This window comes from Chiloscyllium plagiosum, unplaced genomic scaffold (genome assembly GCF_037043375.1).
Source record: "Chiloscyllium plagiosum isolate Xiang-an unplaced genomic scaffold, Cpla_swu_hap1 HiC_scaffold_37, whole genome shotgun sequence".
NCBI classification, from domain to species: domain Eukaryota; kingdom Metazoa; phylum Chordata; class Chondrichthyes; order Orectolobiformes; family Hemiscylliidae; genus Chiloscyllium; species Chiloscyllium plagiosum.
This window is the reverse complement of record NW_028270175.1, coordinates 37,751,752-37,772,340: the sequence shown is the minus strand read 5'-3', so window position 1 is coordinate 37,772,340 and position 20,589 is coordinate 37,751,752. Positions and strand designations below refer to the sequence as shown.

At 41.2% G+C, this 20,589-nt stretch overlaps 1 protein-coding gene across 1 annotated transcript in view; it reads left to right on the top strand.

Annotated features, from left to right (window-relative positions):
* nphp4 (nephronophthisis 4) overlaps positions 1 to 20,589 on the top strand; it is a 450,076-nt gene that overhangs the window by 395,293 nt on the left and 34,194 nt on the right. The window contains exons 21-24 of the mRNA XM_087980586.1: positions 497 to 723; positions 1,943 to 2,132; positions 14,636 to 14,713; positions 15,866 to 16,022. Coding sequence (XP_087836712.1) covers positions 497 to 723; positions 1,943 to 2,132; positions 14,636 to 14,713; positions 15,866 to 16,022 — 652 coding nt within the window. The remainder of the gene's footprint in view (positions 1 to 496; positions 724 to 1,942; positions 2,133 to 14,635; positions 14,714 to 15,865; positions 16,023 to 20,589) is intronic.

Below are 20,589 nucleotides of genomic sequence, written 5' to 3'. Positions count from 1 at the left end.
GGTGCACCTTCACCACACAAACCATAGAATGATAGTTCTCAAGAGTAATGACCTTTATATGCATTGCTAGTCATTTTGAAAGTAACATCAAAGAGAATCATTTTCTTTTAGTTTGGCAGTTATTTTTTCTCTCAGTAGTTGATGCAGTTTGGCTTCAACAATGAATTGTAATATTTCTTCCCTTCTCTTTTTTCTCTCTCTTTCCCTTGTTTGCTTGCGATTTAGGACTAGATAGCTAATTATTAGTTGAGATTCTAGAATATATTTATTGATTATGAATATTTGCAAGCTTACTTCTGGCAAAAGAGTAGGTGAATGTCCTTTTCTAAGCCCTTGTCAATACCATGTCAGAGTTGCTAACTAGCAAGTGAACCTATGGATTGGGTGTGACGTTACTGAGAGATCAAGGAATGGTGTAAGCTCACAATTTCACTCATTTGCAATCTGTCTGCCAAAGCGATGTCCACACTTGATAACGTGTGTGTTCTTTTTCCAGACTAAACACGAGGAGCGAAAGCACCATGAGAGAGACTTGCAGATCATCAATGTGTACCGGGAGCGGATTAAATCGGAAAGTATCAGCAGGATGTTATCCCAGGCCATCACCACACAGTACACCTTATATGCCACACTTGGAAATGCTGAATTTTTTGAATTTTCTCTGAAAAATCCCTACAGTGTTCAACACACAATAACCATTGAGTGCGAACATCCAGAACTCAGGTATACTGCTTGTTGCACAAGTGGACAAAGACTGACACTCAGTGTTACTGTCTGTGACGGCAGTGCATTATGGGCAACAAGATTGCGACTCACTCCCAGCTCTCCTTCTGCTCCCCTTTGACCCTCAGCAGATCTTTGGTTCCATAGTCCTTGAATTTACTATACCACTTTCTTGCCTAAAGTTGGAATTGGGATTGAAGGGACCAAGCGACAGACAGAGGAAATGCTTAAAAATTAATAATGTGACGACTGGGCTGTGAGAATTCCCCATGAGCAAGTCACAGATTAGGACAGTTTCCCTTGACCAAAGGTTTGAATTTTCCTGCTGTAAATGTGTTGAATATTGCTGGAGAGAATGTCCTCCCATTTTTATTCCTTTTTTGGATCAGCTATCTTGTCCTAGCTGTTGGATAAATAGACAAATGGCCCACCTTCAAGCTTCTTCAAACACCTCTCCTGTCCTAGGAACTGTAACATTGATTTGTGATTGCTCTCTCCCCTTCTCTTTCATGTGGAAATGTCTTTCCATAGCAATGAGAAGATGAAAGAAAGTCTCCCATCAATATGTGATTGGGAAACACACAATTTCAGGACCAATGCTGCTGGATACAAACCAAAGTGCCCTTGCCTGTGCCTCACTCATGTCAGCCTGCTTCAACCTCAGGAGATCACATGTCCCCACCACTGCACCAATATTCCTCATGTTTGTCTTTGAGTGGGGCTGCTGATTGGGAATAGTCATGTTCACTACAAAATTGGACTGAGACTGCTTGACAAATTTTACAAAGGGCGCTTAAGGACAAATATCAATGAAGATTTTCATCCCATTGCTCTGGGTTGCAAGCGAGTTCAAGACAATAAGAAATTACAACGCGCTTTTTTAAAAAATAAAAACAGACAGTGCTGGAAAGACTCAGCTGGTCTGGAAGGTGCTGGAAGAGTGATTGTTTTTACGCTGTAGTGAAAGAAGGGGAGGAAGAGCAAGTAGAACAGATGGGAAAGATAATAGGAGTGCTGTCGGGAGTGGAGAAGTGACATACGGTAGATGAAGAGTTGGTGTTAATAATAGATGTTCATAGCAGACAATAGATCAGGTCTATGGAGATCACTCTCTTTATTGTTCTCTTTTCTGCTTCGTATTCTGCAATAATAAGTTTTAACAACGAGGCTCTTCCTTCTTCAGTATGGATGTTGAGTGTCTGATTTGTATCTGTTCCAGCGTCATTGTGAACAGCAGAGAATGGAAATACTTCAAGAACCTCACAAAAACACTGACACCGCTGGAGGAGGACATGTTCCATGTTGAAGGAGGAGTACAGAGTCCTCAGCTCTACCTACGACCAAAGGAGACTGTCTACATCCCATTTAAATTCCAGACCTTCAGTGCTGACCATTCCATTGCTCCACAGGTATACTGTAGTCTAAACTCTAGTAGCTTTTCATGTCTCTAGGTTCCTTTAATCCCGGTTCACTCTTATTTTATTTGATTTAAAAACAATATCATAGTTCATCAAGTGGCTCAGGTGATAAGGCACTGCTCGATATTAATTGAAGACATAAATAAGTTTTCCTTTATGGTTTCTCGTCTGTAATAATTTAGTAGGTAATATTCTGATGTCATATGGGAATAAATAAAATGAGCTTGCATTTAAATGGCATCTTTCACAACTTCAGAACGACCCACACTTTACAACCAATGAAGTATTGCAGCATTAAACACCTCAGTACCACAGAGTTAGATTGCTGGAGAATAGTCAGCCTGTGCTTTCTGCTGTTGATTGGTATCTTGTTGATGCCTCTGCTGGTAGGTAGATGTTGGTGTGTGGATATTGGGCACTGCTAGAAACAAATTCATTTGAGACATCCGTTAACAATCTTGCAGGATTATATACAACAGAAGCCACCTGTTTTAGGGCCAACGGGCTGAGAAGTGGCAGATGGAGTTTAATTCAGATAAATGTGAGATGCTGCATTTTAGGAAAGCAAATCTTAGCAGGACTTAATGGTAAGTTCCTAGGGAGTATTGTTGGACAAAGAGACCTTGGAGTGCAGGTTCATAGCTCCTTGAAAGTGGAGTCGCAGGTAGATAGGATAGTGAAGGCGGCATTTGGTATGCTTTCCTTTATTGTTCAGTGTATTGAGTACAGGAGTTGGGAGGTCATGTTGCGGCTGTACAGGATATTGGTTAGGCCACTGTTGGAATATTGTGTGCAATTCTGGTCTCCTTCCTATCGGAAAGATGTTGTGAAACTTGAAGGGGTTCAGAAAAGATTTACAAAGATGTTGCCAGGGTTTGAACTATAGGGAACGTGAGGGCTGCAGATGCTGGAGATCAGAGCTGAAAATGTGTTGCTGGAAAAGCGCAGGTCAGGCAGCATTCAAGGAACAGGAGAATCGACGTTTTGGGCATAAGCCCTTCTTCAGGAAACGTCGATTCTCCTGTTCCTTGGATGCTGCCTGACCTGCTGCGCTTTTCCAGCAACACATTTTGAACTATAGGGAGCAGCTGAACAGGCTGGGGCTGTTTTCCCTGGAGCATCAGAAGCTGAGAGGTGGCCTTATAGAGGTTCACAAAATTATGAGGGGCATGGATAGGGTAAATAAACAAAGTCTTTTCCCTGGGGTCGGGGAGTCTAGAACTGGAGGGCATAGTTCTAGGGTGAGAGGGGAAAGATATAAAAGAGACCTCAGGGGCAACTTTTTCCTGCAGAGGGTGGTACGTGTGTGGAATGAGCTGCCAGAGGAAGTGGTGGAGGCTGGTACAATTGCAACATTTAAGAGGCATCTGGATGGATATATGAATAGGAAGGGTTTGGAGGGATATGGGCCAGGTGCTGCCGGGTGGGACGAGATTGGGTTGGTTTATCTGGTTAGCATGGACGGGTTGGACCGAAGGGTCTGTTTCCATGCTGTACCTCTCTATGACTATGACTCTATGACTGGTATCCTGAGAAGTTTAAGGAAAGGGCAGGATCAAACTAAAGAAATAAATCCTGTAATGCATTAAATCTTTGGCAAATCTGATGACCTTGATTTCTGTTTGATCTGTGTGGGAATCGGAAATCTATGAACTGTAACATTCTGAAAGCAGAAAGTTCCAAGTTGCTAAATTTGGCTTACACTGCTGGTTCTCACTAGGTCAGAGTTCATTACAAGCCTTTTGGTAGATCACTCCATGTAATTCAGGGATCACTGGAGAGAAATTCTTGGGTCACAGTTGGAGTTAGAAAACAAGAGGCAGAATCAGACTCCATGAACAGAACAGCTGTTTAACTGGAGCACTGAGAAAGTTGCTGATTTACACTGGTTACATACTGTTGGGGCTGAATGAAAGGCCAAGAGTACTGGGATAGTACTATACAGCCATGCAACAAAGTATTAGAGTTGGGTCTCGGATGAATCCATTTGCCAGTAATACTACAGTAGAGAGTAGGCTCTTGTGGTGCAGTGGTGGTGTCCCAACCTCTGGACCAGACGACCCAGAATTAAGTCCCACCTGCTCCAGAGGTGTGCAGTAATATTTCTGTACAGGTTGATTAGGAAAATATGTTAAACAATTTTTTTTTGTTTAAATTAGGAGTTAAAAGGCCATAAGCAGTAATTGGTGAGTGCAACTGAACAGGATTAAATTAGATTAGATTCCTTACAGTGTGGAAACAGGCCATTTGGCCCAACAAGTCCACACCGACCTTCTGAAGAGTAGCCCGCAAAGACCCATTTCCCTCTGACTAAAGCACCTAACACTACGGGCAATTTAGCATCACCAATTCACCTGACCTGCACATCTTTGGATTGTGGGAGGAAACCAGAGCACCCAGAGGAAACCCACGCAGACACTGGGAGAATGCGCAAACTCCACATAGACAGATGCCCGAGGCTGGAATCGAACCTGGGTCCCTGGTGCTGTGAGGCAGCAGTGCTAACCACTGAGCCACCGTGCTGCCGATAATCAGAGCTCACAAAAGAAAGCAAGCAAACAGGGGGACAGTACTGGATTTGTGAACAGCTAGAGTTGTGCCTGTCAGTGTTAGAGTGCAGTTTCCAGAATCCAGGGTCTGCAGACCAAGGGAACAAAGGTGAACTACCAGAATGTGAGTAGTTATCATGGCAGTCCACTGTAAAATGGTTCTTGAGGGAGTTTCAAGGCCAGACCATCAAAAGTGAGCATTTTGATTCTTGTCATGTTTTAATGAAATTTGTCAACCCCCACTGTGTTACTAATAGTATTGGTTGGAGAAATCTGTGGAATCTGACTTGATCACATTTGCTGTTTGATCTATTTTGGTGTTCAAATCACAGTTTGTCCATTCGCTATGTTTGTCTCATTTTAATTTTGGAATGGAATATAAATTATATCTATCTTTGCAGACACTTTTAAACAACTAGTACAAGCATGTTTGTTTAAGTAAGTTTTATTCAGTTATGTTGCTATTTTTTGTTGACGCAAGAAACCAGGCTGCCTTGTTACTAATATTAAATGAGATAACATCTGAGATCTACGTAATTAGCCAAATCATCAACCTAGTGAAATATAAATGTTCTCATGACCTGTGGAGCAGAAAGGAATCCGTGCTCTGCTCCAGCCTTAGTCGTAACACAATATGTAGAAAGGCATCATTTAAGCAACAAATCAAAGTGATGTATGGAAATTGTCGTTTTATATTCACAGTGTAATTTGTCTATAGGTGCATTTCCAATACTTTAAAAAAATCTCTTTAAGACCACTAATGGTACTTCACATTTTCATGTATTTTCTCATATTCCAGGGTGCTATTTGCAACCACCTTTCCTTGAGATACAACTCCAGATCAATATATTGCTGCATTTATCACTGGGTCCCATTCGTGACCCCACTTGCATGTGAGATACACAGCTACTCCTTTTCCTTTTCCTTGTTCTCCAGCAAGAAAAGACTAGTACATATTTACCATTACAGAGCTCCAGGTAATGGTGTAGAATCAGGAAAGTACATTTTTTAATTGCTCACTGCTGAACCCAGTGGCAAAATGAACAATAGCTGCTCCAAATTGCTAATTGGATTATGATCATTTATCCCAGCAATGACTGGTAATTGAAGCCTCATGATGGAGATTGAGTTCTGTGTTACTCCAAAACAGGTTTAGTTTCCTACTGCATATATATTTCAGACCTGACAAGTGACTGAATTTACATTTTTTTCTCTCTGTTTGCTGTAATCTATGTGTTGAGGTGAAATGTGATCTACAAGTTTGCCTCACAATAGTCATGAATTTCCAACAAAGATGGGGAGCTGAGTAGTAGTGGCCTGGCTTCTCTCACAAGCCAGTCGCATCAAAAGTTCCTTTTTTAAAACTGTAAACTTAATACATATCAGAACTCAAGGGCTTCTTAACAAACTAAAATATTTGATGCAAAAACAGAAATTGCTGGAGAAACTCAGCAGGTTTGGCTACATTTGTGAAGAAAAAGAAGAGAAAATGTTACAGGTCCAGTAACCTTTTACATAATCAAGCACACTGAGCATCAATAGTAAACAGACTCACAAATTCATACACAGAACAACGGAACTCTACAGTGGAGACAAGAAATTACAAATTGTCTTTGCAATTAGTGTTACCTCTGCATTGGTCTGAGCTATAAAATATATAATATCTACTAAAAACCATCTTCTTCAGTTCCTCTACCTTGTTTCCTTGATGTTCACCTTTTGACAACAAGGAGCTCATGGAGTCTTTGTCACTAAGATTGAAAAAATTGACCAATTTGCCTCTAATGCTTTGTTCGCTTCCACTGGGCCAGACTTCCTCACATGCTACAGTGTGCCACAAACCTGAACTCATGACCTTTCCTGGTTGGTCTCCTGTCTCTTGCATGCCTCCTCTGGGCTCATCTTGTGACCAATTGCCTGGTCCTCTCACAGACTGATATTGTTGATATTTCTCAATCCCTGCATAGATTCCCCTCCCTCCTTCAAATCTGCTGACATCATCCTTGCCCTCTTATTTCGCAAATGGAATCCTTTGCTATTTTTTGTGGTAGCTTCAGCATTTTCATTTGACATCTGCAAAACCACCTGTATGAAGTTGATGATGCGTACATCATGGGTAAGTCTAGTATCTTGACAAAGCCATATGTCTAGTCAGTGACAAAACAATAATCAGAATCACTCATCTTGCTTGTGCATCAGTGGATGGTGAACTGGGATCTGTCACCCTCTCTCCATTTGAAGAAATTAATGGCTATAGTCACCTTCACAATCATAAGTAGTCCTCATCTTATCCCTTCTCTTCGCTGTCTATTCTCCATCTTTCTCTCATGCTGCAGCCTAAAGGGAATGGGTTGTTAGAACAGCAATGACTGGGGATAAGTGGTCAGACAGAAGACTTCAGCTCAGAATAAGGGCCTTCTCTACCTGCAGCACCACTGTTCACATACTTTACTGATTTCAAATTACTCATCCAGCCATTCAGCCCATCGAGCCCGGCCTGTCATTCAGTACAATCATGGAACTTTTACTGTACAAACTTGATCAAAACAAACAATGATAAAGACTATATAGGTACACTGAGCAAGTAAATTAATGGTTCTAAATGATCTAAGCTACTGCCTTAAACTTATCCAGACTTAATGGAGCTTAATCTTTTCATTTAAGTGTGACTTTCATACTGATAGACTTTTAAATGTACTCATACCTCTGGAAGGCTGGTCTTCTTTATTCTGGCAATGGCTGCAGAAATCACAGCTCACGTTCTCAGTATATCTCTACCAATGTGATCCACTGGTTCAAGAGTAGGTGTTGCTGACAGTCACACACCATCACTTACCAGACATATGTGGATACTCTGTTGGCATCTATTCCATATTTTGTGCAAATTCTCTTGAATAACTCTTTCTCTCTCTAAACCTAGAACTGAATTCTTTGAATAAAGTCACCAGGTCAGTGTTTTTCTTGCTTACTTACTTTTGAAGCCAAAACCCACCAGTTTTTGCTGAGAGCCTTGTTCCATGCTCAGCAGTTATCTCCTCAGCAACCTCATGGCTTTCTTGCTTCTAAAAGCCTCTCAGCTGGGGCCAAAGTTCAAGTGTTGTTTGTAAGCACACGCAGGCATAGCAAAAACAAGCTGAAAATAAACACATTCTGCTTCATCAAACCAAAATCTTACATTTTTAACCTTGATGTAATCTACAATAGAGACAGTTATGGAGCGTTTAAGAAAGGGAAGTCACTGGAGTGCTGAGGTTGACAGTTGGAGCTGTGACATAATTCAGTGTTGCAAACTGATTGATATCACATTCTGCTTATCCTACATACCTCTGGCACACACTCTGAACATTCCATGTTAACAACCTCACCAAAGTGGCACCACAAACTAGAGCACGAGCATGTGTATACAGTGTGGATACCATCTTTGAACCAAATTAACTGAAATTATTGGCACTAACTATAAAGCTGAATTTTGTGGCAGGACCAGTTTTAATCTGAATAAGGCTGAAAGTGGCATACATATTCATGAACAAAAATTGAGCATTTGGGTCCCTAATAATTGGCAGGTTAGAAAAAGATTATTATTGGTCAAGTGGAATATTGTCCAGACTTAGCATGTGTAGGGTTTCAAGTCGTACAAGATACTGATCTATTCATTGAAACTGTCCTTTTTCAATGAACTCTGATACGATGGCCTTCTGCCATAGTAATTCCATTACTCTATTGTGCATCAAGGGAGTGCAATATGATTCCTATTGATTTTCTGGGATATGAGGTAGCTGAAAACTAAGGCTAAATTATAAATGAGGTGCATGGTGACCTAATGTTAGTGTTCACTTGATAAAAAATGACTTATAGCATGAACATGGAGAGACTATTTTTTTTCCACCTTGAGAAATGATTTCTTTCCCCCATGTCTGCAGTGGATGGAATTTGTCATCATTTTTAGTCCAGTGATGTAGCAAAACCAATGCCTGGTGCAGGTAATTACTATGCGCTGAGCTGAACTGATGTGTGTAATTTGACGTGGGTTCAGAAATACAACAAAAAGCACAGAAAATTCCCCAGAAATCACCATGGGAGGAAATGATCCCAGTGGTGCAGTGAGTTACCTACAGTGCTATTGAGCTGTGTAGATCAGCTTCAGTACCACACAGGGTGAGGCTTTTAATCACTATACCATCAGGGGAGATGATATTTAAATGTTAATCTGTAGTTTATTCAATGGAGCATTCTCATTGTAAGTTTCTGTTCAACCAAGAACACTAATTTAGTGCACTCCTGCTTTTATTTCTAACAAACCTCGTGCTGGGCAAGGTTGAAGTTTCCAGAGCTTCCAAAGCTTTTGGGAAAGTTTGGCAAGTTCAATCCTCAATCCAATAATGAAACCAGAGTTTCAAAATAGTGTTATGGTAAACCATTTAAAATTTAACACTCCCATTGAAATAATATCTGCTGGAATATGTACTCTTCTGAGGGCAGATAATAACAACGTGCAGCATTTTCCAAAGCTATGGCTTTGCAGCCATCCTAGAGGATTTATATAAGTGAATTATAAAGAGGCAGACGTTGGCATTCTATGCCATGTGGTAGTAGTTTGCAGGTAACAAATGTAAAACCATGATCAAAGAAAGGCCAGTTAGTCTGATGTCAGTTATTGGGATAAAAACCAAAATAATTGTGGTCAGTGTAAATCGTAAACAAAAATAGAATTTGCTGGAAAAATTCAACAGGTCTGGCAGTGTCAGTGGAGAGAAACCAAGAGTTAAAATTTCGGGTCCAGCCACCCTTTCTCAGAACTGTTCTGAGGCAGGGTCATTTAACCTAAAACGTTAACTCTGCTTTCTCTCCACAGATGCTGCCAGACCTGCTGAGCTTTTCCAGCAATTTCTGTTTTTGTGTCAGTTATTGGGAAATGATTTAACCGATGATTAATGAAGTTTTTGCAGTGCATTTGGAAAGAAATGTCCTACCATTAAAGTCAGCACAGTTTTAACAAAGGAACATTAGATTTGTTCGCATTTTTTGGGGATGTAACTAGTGAGGTAGTTGAAAGGATGTCAGCAGATGTAGAATGCTTGGACTTTCACATGGCATTCCCAAAGAAGTCTCATAAAAGCCAAAGGCTGATAGAGCTGAGGGTGATATATTAAACAAAGTTGGAAGACTTTTAGAGCAGACAGTAAAGTGAATGGGACATTTTCAAGTAGGCAGGCTTTAATTAGTTAAGATCAGTGACTGGGGCCTAAGCTAATTCTAATCTGTATAAATGACTTAGACAAAGAGACCAAGTGTAAATTTCTTTTTTTGTTTTTCAATTTTCTTGAATTTATTTTCTACTCAACCCATTCAGAGATGTTGATACAGAAATCTGCTCTGGAGTGGGTGGGACTTGAATCTGGGCCTCCTGGTTCAGAGGCAGGGACACTGCTACTGCCCCAGAAGAGTCCTACCAAGATTGATACAGCTAAGTTTGCTGGTATATAGCTGAGTGGCAGTGTAAGCTTTAAAGATAATACAAAGAGGCTGCAAAGAAAACTAGACTGGTTAATTGAGTAGATAACAATTTGGCAGATAGAGTCTAACTTGAGCAGGCATGAGATATTACATCTTCAGTTAAAAAGAAAGAAATCAAAGACAGTTAACACTGATTTGTTAAGGCACAGTCTTGTCTCATTAACATGATTGAATTCTTTGAGTAGGTAATAAAGAGGTTCGATGAGGATAATGCATTTTATGTAGTCTACATAGACTTTGCCACTAGGACCTAATCAAAAGCTTGGCTAGAGTGTTCATGAGGGTAAAGGCCCTTGGGATCTAAGGCAACAGTCACTTGCTGTTTGTGGTGTATATCAAAGATGTTGACTTCACTGTATGGGGTTTAATCAAGAAGTTTGCAGGTGATACCAAAATCAGCCACGTATTTGATAAATAACAGAGATGGTAAATGGTAGTGGAATAACCTTCAGTGGTAGTTATTGTTGGTGCAGACTTGATGGGCTGAAGGGCCTTTTCTGCGCTGTATGATTCTATGACTCCAGTCAGGTGAGCAGAACAGAGGCATTTAGAGTTCAATCCATGAGACAAAGCATTTGCAGAAAGACAACGAAATAGAAAATAAGTAGTAAATGTAGAGGAGCATAGAGAGATGTTGGGAAAATGTCCACCATTTGCCAAACAGATTAAGAACGCATAACTTATTAGCTGAGACACATACGCTCAGAGTAGGAAGGTTATGTTGGAATTGTATAATGCACTAAAACAGTGTAAAACACTAAATCAGAGTAAGGAGTTATCCATTAAAGGTATTCAGGAGAAGGATTTTTTTTTCTCTGAAGGTGGTGAATCTGTGGAATTGTTTGCTGTGACGAGCTGTCGAGGCTGTGTTGTTGTTAGGAACATTCAAAGATGAAATAAATAGACCTCTAATCATTAAGGTTATCAAGGTTTAGGCAGGATGGTGGAGTCGGGGATTATCAGATCAGCCATGATCTAATTGAATGACAGAGCATACCCAGATGGGCCCAAAATAGCCTTTGTCTGCTCCAAATCTTATAGTCTTACAATTGGCATACTGTGTGCAGTTCATTCTCTGCATTATAAGAAAAATGTGATTGCACTAGAGAGGATACATAGGAGACCTGCTAGAGATGTTGCATGAGAATTTTAGTTAGGGGGAATGATTGGAGAGACCATTTCCATAGATTGTTAAATTTAGAATAGCGAAGGATGAGAGGAGAAGTAATCTAAGTGTATAAAATTGAGAGGAGTTAAAATGAATAGGTAGCTCCTATTTCCCTTGGTTGAAAGGTCTATAACAAACTATCTTTGTGAGGGTAAGATGGAGGAAATTTAGAGAGATGTGAGAGGAAATGCAACCATCTATGATTGTGTACTGTAAAATGTCTCCTCAAAGAGTTGTGGTGGCAGAAATCTTCACAGCATTTAAAAATACATTTAAACTTAATTTTACTGACAAGACTATAGATCGAAAGCTGAAAACTGGGATTCAGTTAGCGGGCTGTTTCTTACCTGGATCACATCTGGGCCGGATGATCTCATTCCATATTATAAACTTATGTGGTTCTCTGATTCAAGATACATCAAGCAATTTGGAAGGCAAGTAGAAAGTTGGCTTTTGTTGTGAGGGGATTGGAACACAAGAATTAGGAAGTCTTACTTCAATTTTATGAGTCTTTGGTGATACCATTCCTGGATTATGGTGTCTACTTTTGGTCTCTCTAAGCAAGGAAGGATACAGTTACGTTGGAGTTGGAACAGTTGACTTGTAACTGGGATAGGAGGGTTGTGTGATGAGATGCTGAGAACATTTGGTCTATACTTTCAGGAAATTAGAAGAATGAGAGGAAAATGATGGAGTTTGACAGAGCTAGGGAATCCAGGACACTGGGGGTGTAGTCTCAGGAAAAACATTAAGTCATTGAGGATGGGATGAGGAGTATCTTTAACATCAAAGATTTGTGAATCTTTCAAATTCACTGTTGCAGACTGTTGTCATTGCATCACCTTTTGATATATTTAAAACTCGGATAGACAGATTTTTGGTGTCTCAAGAAATTATGGCAAATTAGAACTTCAGATATTGGGTTATTAAGTATATTCAAGGCTGAGATTCAAAGAATCATAGAATCCCTACAGTGTGGAAACAGGCCATTTGGCCTAACAAGTCCATACCATCCCTCTGAAGAGTATCCTACCCAGACCCATTCCCCTATCCTGTTACTCTACATTTCCCCTGAGTGATGCACCTACCCTACAAATCCCTAAACACAATGAGCAATTTAGCATGGCCAATTCACCTATCCTGTGCATCTTTGGACGTGGGAGGAAACCAGAACACCCAGAGGAAACCCACACAAACACAGGGAGAATGTGCAAACTCCACACAGACAGTTGCCCAATGCTGGAATCGAACCCAGGTCCCTGGCACTAAGAGGCAGCAGTGCTAACCACTGAGCCACCATTCCACCCATCAGTAAGTAAATAAAGGGTTACGGGAAAATAGGCAAAACTACAGGGTGGCATGGTGGCTCAGTGGTTAGCCCTGCTGCCTCACAATGCCAGGTACCCAGGTTCGATTCCAGTCTTGGGCACCTGCCTGTGTAAAGTTTGCACATTCTCCCTGTGTGTGTGTGTGGGTTTCCTCTGGGTGCTCCAGTTTCCTCCCACAATCCGAAGATGTGCAAGTTAGGTGAATTGGCCATGCTAAATTGTCCATAGTGTTCAGGGATGTGTAGGTTAGATGCATTCGTCAGGGTAAATGTAGAGTAATCAGGTAGATTAATCGTTCTGGATGGGTTACTCTTTGGAGGATCGGTGTGGGCTTGTTGGGCTGAAGGGCCTTTTTTCACACTGTAGGGATTCTAATTCTATGCAGTTGACCTTTATCAAATCAGCCCATGATCTCAATGAATGACAGAGTAAGCTGAATGGTCTACTTCTATTTCTACATAGAGTCATAGAGATGTACAGCATGGAAACAAACCCTTCGATTCAACCCGTCCATGCCGACCAGATATCCCAACCCAATCTAGTCCCACCTGCCAGCACCCGGCCCATATCCCTTCAAACTCTTCCTATTCATATACCCATCCAAATGCCTCCTAAATGTTGCAATTGTACCAGCCTCCACCACATCCTCTGGCAGCTCATTCCACCCTCTGCATGAAAAGGTTGCCCCTTAGGTCTCTTTTATATCTTTCCCCTCTCACCCTAAACCTATACCCTCTAGTTGTGGACTCCCTGACCCCAAAGAAGAGACTTTGTCTATTTATCATATCCATGCCCCTCATAATTTTGTAAACCTCTATAAGGTCACCCCTCAGCCTCCGACGCTCCAGGGAAAACAGCCCCAGCCTGTTCAGCCTCTCCCTGTAGCTCAGATCCTCCAACCCTGGCAACACCCTTGTAAATCTTTTCTGAACCCTTTCAAGTTTCACAACTTCTTTCCGATAGGAAGGAGACCAGAATTGCACACAATATTCCAACAGTGGCCTAACCAATGTCCTGTACAGCCACAACATGACCTCCCAACTCCTGTACTCAATACTCTGACCAATAAAGGAAAGCATAGCAAACGCCTTCTTCACTATCCTATCTACCTGCGACTCGACTTTCAAGGAGCTATGAACCTGCACTGCAAGGTCTCTTTGTTCAGCAACACTCCCTAGGATCTTACCATTAAGTGTGTAAGTCCTGCTAAGATTTGCTTTCCCAAAATGCAGCACCTCACATTTATCTGAATTAAACTCCATCTGCCACTTCTCAGCCCATGGTCCATCTGGTCCAGATCCTGTTGTAATCTGAGGTAACCCTCTTTGCTGTCCACTTTCCCTCCAATTTTGGTGTCATCTGCAAATTTACTAACTGTACCTCATGCTCACATCCAAATCATTTATGTAAATGACAAAACGTAGAGGGCCCAGTGGGGAAGAGGACAGAAGTTGCCAAAGATCATCCGTGAGGGACTGCATGACCTACTCTGCTTTTATTTCTTATGCCTTTACATTCAAATTATCATTTCTGCATTGCATGTTGTCAAACTGACCCAGGTCAAATAAGACTAAACAGAGCAAATACCGAACATGAAGGGAAAGTCACATTTTCCAAATGACGGCTGGTTGTTTAGTAGAACAGTACAGGCCAGTAAACGCAGATTGTAATTTGAACACATACTTGTCTTTGTTATTTTTAGCAACAAGTTAAGAATGTATGTCAAGTCATCACATTTAGTGTTTGCTGTCCTTGGTTACCATGTAGTACTTTGAGAGGCCAGGATTCAGGTGACATGTTGGCTGTCTCTACAGGAAGTACTACATCTCAAAAAGGAAGTGGAGAACATTAAGGGACCAAGAAGAAAATGTAAATATGTATGACTTTGTTTTGCTTAGACCAACCATCTTGAACTGTTATTATTATTTTCGTCAGGGTCCGGCAGACGGGAAACTTGCAAAAAAGAATATCATTCATCAACAGGAAACCAACCCCACAACCAAGAAAATCGAAGTATGTATCATTTCATCAGCGGTGTCCCTCATTCTAATTTAGATTCATGCACTTAAAAGTTCCACATGAGGAGCAATAGTGAAGCGTGGGCTGCCAGTGTTTTTGGTGAGCTGGGGCTTTGGCTGTCCATGTTGCTTACCGATAAGGCCGGTCCTTCTTGCTAAACACTCGCTGACTCTCTGGGAAGTCTCTATGGAGCTTCATGTGTCAGTGGGCATTGGTTTGAGAACCACTGCTTTAGACTATCCTCTCAACTCCACTAAAAACACTTTCATTTTGATACTTACAGGTCACAGAATTATTAGGGTACAGACGGAGGCCATAAGGCCCATTATGTCACCACAGTCTCACTGAATTAACAATTCAATTTGTGCCTTTCTGCCACCATCGCACCCCACCCCCATAACCCTGCACATCCTTGCTGTGATTCCTCCAACTCTGTCAGTTGAAGCACCTTCCTTCCACCTTCCTATCGATTCTGGAGTTAAAGAAAACAATAAAACTCACTACTAAACATGGCGACTGATTTACAACTGCCATGACAATGTGAATGTTGCATAATTACAATGACATTTGGCCACAAAGATACAATCTAATTTATTGAGTCACCTAAAGTTATTGGCCCTGATAATAGATGACATGTTACATCACTCAGTTCTTCCCAAAGCTCTCCATGTACAAACTGCTCCTGTTCAGCACTTACTGTTTCCATGTGAACGAATGTCACAGGCATTTTGTACCCAGCAGGCTCCCTCAAACTGTGACAAGGTGAACGCCCTATTAATCTGTTATTGGTTGTGTTGATTGAGGGAAGAATGAAGTCTGCTGCGTCTTCAAATGGTGTCACAGGATATTAAGCATTCATCAAAACAAGCAGCCATATCTTGGTGTAATATTTAATCCAGGAAACCTTTGGCAATTCTGTTCTTCACAATTACACTGATGATTTTATGCTCAAATGTTGGGTGTGGGAGTTGAACTCATGTTGTTGGACAGAGGTTCCATTCCCCTGAATAAAGCTGTGAGAATTACTGCTGAATCTGATGTATTAATTTGTAATTTATATTGCCTGAAGCACCACAAGTGAAATTTTTGTTTTAAAATGGAAAAGTACTGGGTAAAGCCAATGACTGTAGGATTGTTTTCTTTCAGGTCTCTTTCAAAATTGAAAATCAGAAGCCGATTGCCATCCTTCAGGTGAATGTTGAAGCTCAACCCTATGTTATTGATCAAACATTTCGCTTTTATCACCCTGAAATGACATTCCTGAAGAAATCAATCCGCCTGCCTCCGTTGCACACTCTATCAGGTATCACGTTACTTGTTACCTTCAAAATAGTAATCTTATTTCGTTCTATATATTGACATCAATTGAAATAACTTACTGTGTTTTGATCCTCTTGTATAAATAAATTGATTGTACAATAGTGCCAATTAAACCTTCAGATCCCATGAGCATTATATTGATTACATCTTCACTGGCATTATTTTCTGTTCCACTTGGTCAGTGATACCAGCTTGGAATAGGTAAGTGGGAAGCCAGTAGTAATGGATGTTAAATAAGAAATAGGAAGAGGAGGTCTTTCTGCCTCTTGCGCTAGTTCTACTATTCATTAAATCATGGCTGATCTAATTCTGGCTTTGACCTGCCCATCAGCACCTTGTCAATCACAAATCCTTTTGAATCGGTCTTGACGGTGTTCGGTGAGGCTCCCTCCACTGCTCCCTTATTTGATCACTGTCTGTTCTGTAGTCTGATCTTTCACTACTTTTGTTGTAAGCTGATCTGTCACAATCTTCCATTAAATAAGAGAGAGCTTCATTGACAGTGGAACATATGGTCCATTTCTACTCAACATGAGGTGTGTGATTCTCTGATCCTAGCTGTGGTCCTCAGTTTGCTGCTCTGAAATAGTTCATTAGAGCCATTGTGATTAATAGTTGGCTCAAGGCATAGACCTAGGCTTAAGATCCACAGGAGCCTCCTGCCACCCTACTCTGGCCAACCAAGTCATAGAGTCATAGAGATGTACAGCATGGAAACAGACCCTTCAATCCAACCTGTCCATGCCAACCAGATGTCCCACCTGCCAGCCCATATCCCTCCAAATCCTTCCCATTCATATACCCATGCAAATGCCTCTTAAATGTTGCAATTGTACCAGTCTCCACCACATTCTTTGGCAGCTCATTCCATACACGTACCACCCTCTGTGTGAAAAGGTTGCCCCTTAGGTCTCTTTTATATCTTTCCCCTCTCACCCTAAACCTATGCCCTCTAGTTCTGGACTCCCCGACCCCAGGGAAAAGACTTTGTCTATTTACCCTATCCGTGCCCTCATAATTTTGTAAACCTCTATAAGGTCATCCCTCAGCCTCCGACACTCCAGGGAAAACAGCCCCAATCTGTTCAGCCTCTCCCTGTAGCTCAGATCCTACAATCCTGGCAACATCCTTGTAAATCTTTTCTGAACCCTTTCAAGTTTCACAACATCTTTCCGATAGGAAGGCAACCAGAATTGCACACAATATTCCAACAGTGGGCTAACCAATGTCCTGTATAGCCGCAACATGACCTCCCAACTCCTGTACTCAGTACTCTGACCAATAAAGGAAAGCATACCAAACGCCTTCTTCACTATCCTATCTACCTGCGACTCCACTTTCAAGGAGCTATGAAACTGCACTCCAAGATCTCTTTGTTCAGCAACACTCCCTAGGACTTTACCATTCAGTGTACTGTAAGCTGTTCTCCTCCTTTCTCACATCCCCTTAAAAACATCAATGCTATTTGCCTCAACTTTTCTATTTGGTGTTATGTTCCATATTCTGATCTGGGTAAAGAAATTGCTCTTGAGTTTCTGATTGAATCTATTACTAGCCTATAACTATGGCCACTGGTTTGGCCTTCCCTCCCCGTTATAGTCAGTCACTGAGCAAGGCTCCCCATTCACTTTGATTCCAGACTGAATAACCCCCAAACTGTTGAGTTCCTGATTGAGGAGGGATAGAGTGGCTCCCATTCTTTATTCACTCACCCCCTCAGTTGGTTGCATCAAGGTTCATTTGAAAGGGATCCTTTGCCCTGTAGACCTTCGCCCAGGAGAAAACGAGTACGCTTTTAAAAGGATGCAATTTAGCCAGTCTTTCTCACATTAACAAAAAAAGTGAGTCTATTAATTAAAATGCTCAGGAAGAATTAGTAACGCAACACACGTACACACAGATTAAAAAGAAGAGGTGAATCCAATAAAAACTTATAGAAAACAGATGTATGGATCAGTCTGTGATTTGTTTGTGAACAGCAGATAGTTGAATGTTGCAGCTGTTTTGGTGGGTCAGTGTTGGCAGTTGAATAGATGATTTTGAAATTTTTGGTTTTGTAGGCTGATTGAAGTACCCTTTTCCTGATTCCTTTTACTTTTTTAGCTGATTTGCAGCACTTGGAGTGAGAGGGTTATTTTATTATCAGTCCCCTGGTGTGACTAGGGGGTAGTTCTTCAACTGTGACCTTCACAGCACACAAATGCTTGACCTGAACACAAGAGCGTTCACCCACATTAATCTACTGCAGTAGAATTGAAACTGGTTTTATAACCGCTCTTTTTGTTTACCTCTGCTGAGTAAAACTAGCACGTCTGCAAGTGCTGGCTTCCAGCAGTGGTGGAGGGGATTATCAGCCTCTTCACTATCTGCATTGATTAAATCTCTTCCTATTTGATAGTTCCTTGACAATTTACATGACATTCCAGTGGCTTCACGCCGTACTTTGCCAGTTGTTGAATTGAAACCTGCAGTTATTCTGCAGCAGCGCTCTTTATAAGAGTGCATTTTGAATTAAAAGTAAAAGTTAACTATCTGATCCATCATTATAACACCTCACAATTGAAAACATTGGCCTGGATTTTTGCAGAGTTGGGGTCGTTCCACTGCCATTTTAAAAATGGCTGGACCCTATTCTGGGATCTCTGTCTCCATTCTTGGCACCAGCAATATTCAGCAGTTTTGTGATGGTGACCCACTCCATACTAAGAGGTGCCTTTTCCCAGCAGCCCTGCAGCTCTTGTAGAGTTGGACCAGCTTCTACATGAGTCATGGCCCACAGCTCCTCAGGGTTATTGTGAGTCAGTGGCTGGATTTGGGAAGTTTTTAAAAGGGTAATTTCAAAGGTTTTACCTATTCCTTCCCCCTTCTCCCCTACCCCGGCTCCCAGCTATTCCCCATTGGTCCTCATATTCTCCATGGCAACTAATGTCCCTTCCTTCCTTATTCACCCATTATATACTGTGTATACCATGAGGACAGAGTCATCTAGGATTCTGCTTGTCCTCACTAGGAATGGTTCACTGAGAACCCAGGCTGAGCAAAAGATGGGTTTAGCAAGAGTTCTAAAAGGGGTAAAAACAATGACTGCAGATGCTGGAAACCAGATTCTGGATCAGTGGTGCTGGAAGAGCACAGCAATTCAGGCAGCATCCGACGAGCAGCAAAATCGACGTTTCGGGCAAAAGCCCTGCAAGAGTTCTGTTTGCCACATTTGTTCACTTCGTTTGATCAACATCATTAACCAGTTATAAAGGGTTAGGTTTTTTTTTCTTGTGCTCTCTTTTGCCAATGTCTCAATGTCCTTTTGGACAAGATTGATAAAGATAACTATTTGAAGCCCAAACTAGTTATACTTTAATGAAATGTTTGACACTTTCGTAAGTTTTGGAATAGCAGTTTTTATTGATGAATATTACTCAATTTTCCCATCTCAGTCATTACACATTTACTACTGTTATTGCAATAGCTCTTTAGTTTTATACATAGTGTATATTGAGTTAAGGGGCTTAAATTAGCATGAGGGATGATGGTAAGCAGTTGGGAGGCATCTGTTAGTGTGGAGTTGGCCTGGAGGGTATTAGGGGAATGGGTAGCAAGGGTGTGTAGGCCTTACTGCTTTCATTACAACTGGGATCAAGCCCCTCCGAACCAAGGTAGGCCTTCTAATCAACACAGCTTGGCGTGTGCCCACCCATTCAGCATCTACTTCCAGGGGCCTCCTTCAGCCTATATTCACTGGGAGCAAAAATCACAGGATTTGGAGCCCTTGAAACTGAGGTGGGTCTGCTACACCAGGAAATTTCCTGACTCAAGTTACACACCACCTTTGCACAAATCCAGCCCATAGTCTTTACTTCCACCCAATGACGCCCCTTCATAACGCTAAAGACGTCTACCTGCTGACCCCCCAAGCTTTCTGTAAGAGACCCAAGCTATTTAGTTTTTCCTAAATGTAATAATATCTCAGATTTGGTAATGTTCTTTTAAACCATTTTTGTACATTTTCCAACGTCTCTATCCTTTTTTTACTCTGGAATCCATAAGTACATTACTTCAAGTGTGGTGTTATCAATGTGCAATACATGTTTCAGGTAATATTCATTTTTTTTAATGTTCTTGCTCCAGAATTGGACCCCAGTGCTTAGATTGCACTTTTTAAAATTCCTTTACATATCTGTAGCTTTAAATTTCTTTGTCCATTTACCTCATTATGTAGAGGACGTATGTCCTTGCTGGTAAGTCTTGGGTGGGCGGGAAGCTCGCTGGGCCATTCTGTTCCTAATTTGTATGTTCCTACGAGGCATTTCGAGTTCCTATTCTGTTGGCTACAATTTTCGTTGACTATCAGAGTCTTAGGAGCAGATACTGGCAAATTACTGATTGTCAACAGAGGTTGATATACCAAGCAAAACTGCAAAGGCTTCACTTTTCTGCAAAATGTTGGCAGTTAACACAAATTTTTAAAATCCTTCATTTATATGGATCCTTAACACATCTTTTGGAGAGGTATGAAAGTACTTATTGACTACAAAGAATGACAGCCATTTTGT